A 3,463-nucleotide genomic window follows, 5' to 3' on the forward strand; every position below is an offset into this window, starting at 1 on the left:
AGTCATGTTGTTAACGTCACTGTGTCGTCGTCGGACTGAGGCGTCCGCTCAGTCTGCCCTTTCAAAATAAAACGTTCTAGTGTCTGATTTAAAGTGCTGATCGATAAAGAGTTTTTATTGATATTCTGATATTTTATCAACTCACGTTTCTTCCTGAGCTTTCAGCAAGATCTCATGGTTCTCATTAATGGATCATTATTTTGTTTTTTTTTTTAAATATTCTGCTTTAATGTAATTTATTGACTATTTTAATCTCTGGTGATTTTATTTTTATATTTTAAAGCAGAAGTAAGTGGTCCGGTCGTTTTCGCTAATGCTGCGTTCCAGGCAGGCTTTTGAAATCGTAAATTACAGCTTCAAGTCACAACTTACGACTTAGTAGCGTTCCAGGCAACCCACTCGTGTTTTTCCGACCTGTTTTACCGGTGAAAGTCACTATAACGGCCACTCGTAACTTCCGACCCGTGAACTCGTACCAGATCGAACTGGTAGCCTACCACTTCACGGTCGGAAAAATACGAGTTTCCTTGAACGCACCATAACAGTCCTCGTCCCTACGTCGCCACATTCACGGCGTCCCTTGGCTGCACACACAGCCCTGCATGCAGTTCTCTCTCCTCATTGGATAAAAACTGTAGGATACGATAAATGTTTTCTCCTCGGCTCAGAGCAGAGCAGAGGGACTGAGAGACCCGTGTTTCAGTCCAAACACTCTATGTAAGTGATTGCTGTCGGAAGATATAACTATTTAAGACTTATATTAACACAAATATATCACTTACTTCTGCTTTAATCTAAAAATATCAATATTCAGACCAAGATGAGATCGACTTGCATCATAAAAACATAAAACCTGTAGCCAAAAAATATTAAAGTTATTGTAAAAAAGAAAATACTCTAAATTATTTATCAATAATTAAAATATTTTGCAGATAAATTATTGTAGAAAATCTAAATTAATGAAAGAAAACAAAAAAATTCTGCCTCCAGTTTCTAAAATGCAACAATTTTCTGCTTTTATTTAACAATACGAACATTTTTGATGATTTTAACCTTAATTTTGTTTCATAGAAAACAAGATGATTGATAAATTATCTGCAGTATTGATGATGTCATTGTTGTTTCACTCTCACATTAAATCTAACTCACTTTTTATCTTCGAGGACAGAAACTCAGTGACCCTCTCTCTCTCTCTCTGGACAAACGTTTATTTTCCTTGTGAAGAACTCAAACTTTTGTTTTATAGACAAATCAAGTACAAAAACAATCAATCAATAAAGGTATTGGTGGTCCGTCTCCTGAAGCCGATTCCTTTGGAACCAAGTTTCCAACGAAGAAGCTGGAAAAACTCAAAAGTCCTCGAGTCAAAGAAATGAACGAACGAACGAACATCTGCATCGGTCCGTTATCGACCGATTATTGGCCATCGATCGATACTACGAGGACTGAAGAGAGTGTGACAGAGAAACGTCAGTTCATCGTCCACCGCTACATCACCGACGGCAACGCGCTGCTGCTGCTGCTGATGACATCACAGAGGGGGCGTGGCGTGAAGGCGGGGCTTAGGGCGTCGTAGAGACGGTGGACGGCCACTTCCACCATCTCCCTCAGAGAGTCGTCGTCCGCGCAGGTCACGGCCTGAGGGTCAGAGGTCAGAGGTCAGAGGTCATCATGGTGTTATCAGCTGATTATTGAGTATTGATTTATACCCAGGGTTCCTACACATTTGAAATCTCCAAATTCCATACTTTTTCCAGACCCTAATTTCCAGACTTCTCGGTAGGGCTGACCTCCAAAAGTCGACTATTCGACGATTCGATTCGGAGGGGTCTGATTCGACTATGAACCTCGTAGTCGAATCTAACCAAGACCGTACCATTCTGACTATATGGGGGTGCCCACGGCTGCTGAGCATAAATTGTTAGCCTACATAGAATGTCTTTTTTCGTTATAAAAAGACTATTTTGATACAAAAGCTGCACACTTTCTGTTAATAAAGAGTTCAAAATGATGTGTGCGTTTAAACGGTAGTCTTAGCTTCTTACTACGTATTAATAAATCACCCACTGCAGTTGCACAATCAAATGAGCGGAGGTTTTTTTTTTTTTTTTTTTCAAATGAGCGGAGGTGAGCAGTAGGACCGTCAAAGTCACGGTACTCAGAAGTCACACAGAACAAGTCTGACAGTCTAACTTTGTAGCATTTATCATGCATGACCTGACAGAACAGCAAAACATTGTGAGGACACATCTGACTTTGACCGAGTTACATTCAAGAACCTGCTTTCAATCACGGAAAATAAATTAACTCCAGCCGTGATTTTTTTTTCGATGGATCAGCTGTGTTTACCGTTTCAAGTGTCAATAGTTCTGATGGTTAGACAGATGAATTAGTCCCTAACACATCCTAAAGTTTGACATGTCAGAGTTTTTCAGAAGAGGAACTTGTTTTTTTTCCGACTTCCGAGTTGTAATGAACGCACCATAGTTGTGCATTGTATAAACAAATCATGCAATTAATCATTTGTTTTCATTATTCTGAATGTGTATGCCATTATGTTACCAAATTATTTCCAGGAGATTGTAGCTATAGGTAGCACATACAAAAATAATTAACCCAGATAACTTCAGATATAATAAGACCAAACCCAGATAAGTATTAAGTATTAAGCCAGATCATTTCCATACAATAATTTCCATTTTCCATACTTTTCCAGACCTGGAAATGTATAAAATCAAATTCCATACTTTCCCATACTTTCCATACTTGCGTAGGAACCCTGTAAATACCATTATGATGAACCAAACGTTAAAGGGATAGTTCAACATTTTGGCAAATTCTCCTATCACCATAATTCCCTTGGTCGTCATTAGTCGACTAATCATGTCACGACTTCCTGTATCTGGCCCTTCAAATTAAAAGCCCTATAGCCTTTCATATACAGTTCAGTCATATTGATTTTGACTATTTTAACAAGACACGGCTCCAAATGTTTGTTTTTTTTCCTGTGAACAATCGACCATTGAAATTTTGGTTGGCTAATGATTTTTTTGGTCAACCATAGAGCACTGGAAAAGTGAGTAACGACACACATTGGTCCAATGGAAGCACCTCCTGATGGCGGAATATGGGTGTTGCAAAAGCGCCCAAGAACTGACATCTCTGCATTGTTGGTGAATGAGCAAGTGTGGTATTTTCAATAATTTAAGGACATTTATAGATCACCCACGTTAATAGCATCATTGAGGATCCTTTACAGATAAATATTAACACATAGGCAACACACATACATTGGAGTGAATGAGTTTTCTGGGCGCTTTTGCAAGACCCATATCCTGCCACTCGGGGCGCAAAACCCTTACCACGGGAGTCAATGGTGGTGTCGTTAATCTCTTTTCCAGTGCTCTAGTCAACCAGTGCTTGGTCGACTATTTGGGAGCAGCCCTATTAAATTCTGTGCAAA

At 39.3% G+C, this 3,463-nt stretch overlaps 1 protein-coding gene across 1 annotated transcript in view; it reads right to left on the reverse strand.

Annotated features, from left to right (window-relative positions):
* Positions 1–1,194: 1,194 nt before the first annotated feature.
* LOC146960088 (cleavage and polyadenylation specificity factor subunit 3-like) overlaps positions 1,195–3,463 on the reverse strand; it is a 15,671-nt gene continuing 13,402 nt past the window's right edge. The window contains exon 14 of the mRNA XM_085772630.1: positions 1,195–1,638. Coding sequence (XP_085628756.1) covers positions 1,489–1,638 — 150 coding nt within the window. The 3' untranslated portion in view covers positions 1,195–1,488. The remainder of the gene's footprint in view (positions 1,639–3,463) is intronic.

This window comes from Trachurus japonicus, unplaced genomic scaffold, assembly GCF_045865225.1.
Source record: "Trachurus japonicus isolate A0001 unplaced genomic scaffold, Traja_1.0 AP030728.1".
In the NCBI taxonomy this organism is placed as follows: Eukaryota; Metazoa; Chordata; class Actinopteri; order Carangiformes; family Carangidae; genus Trachurus; species Trachurus japonicus.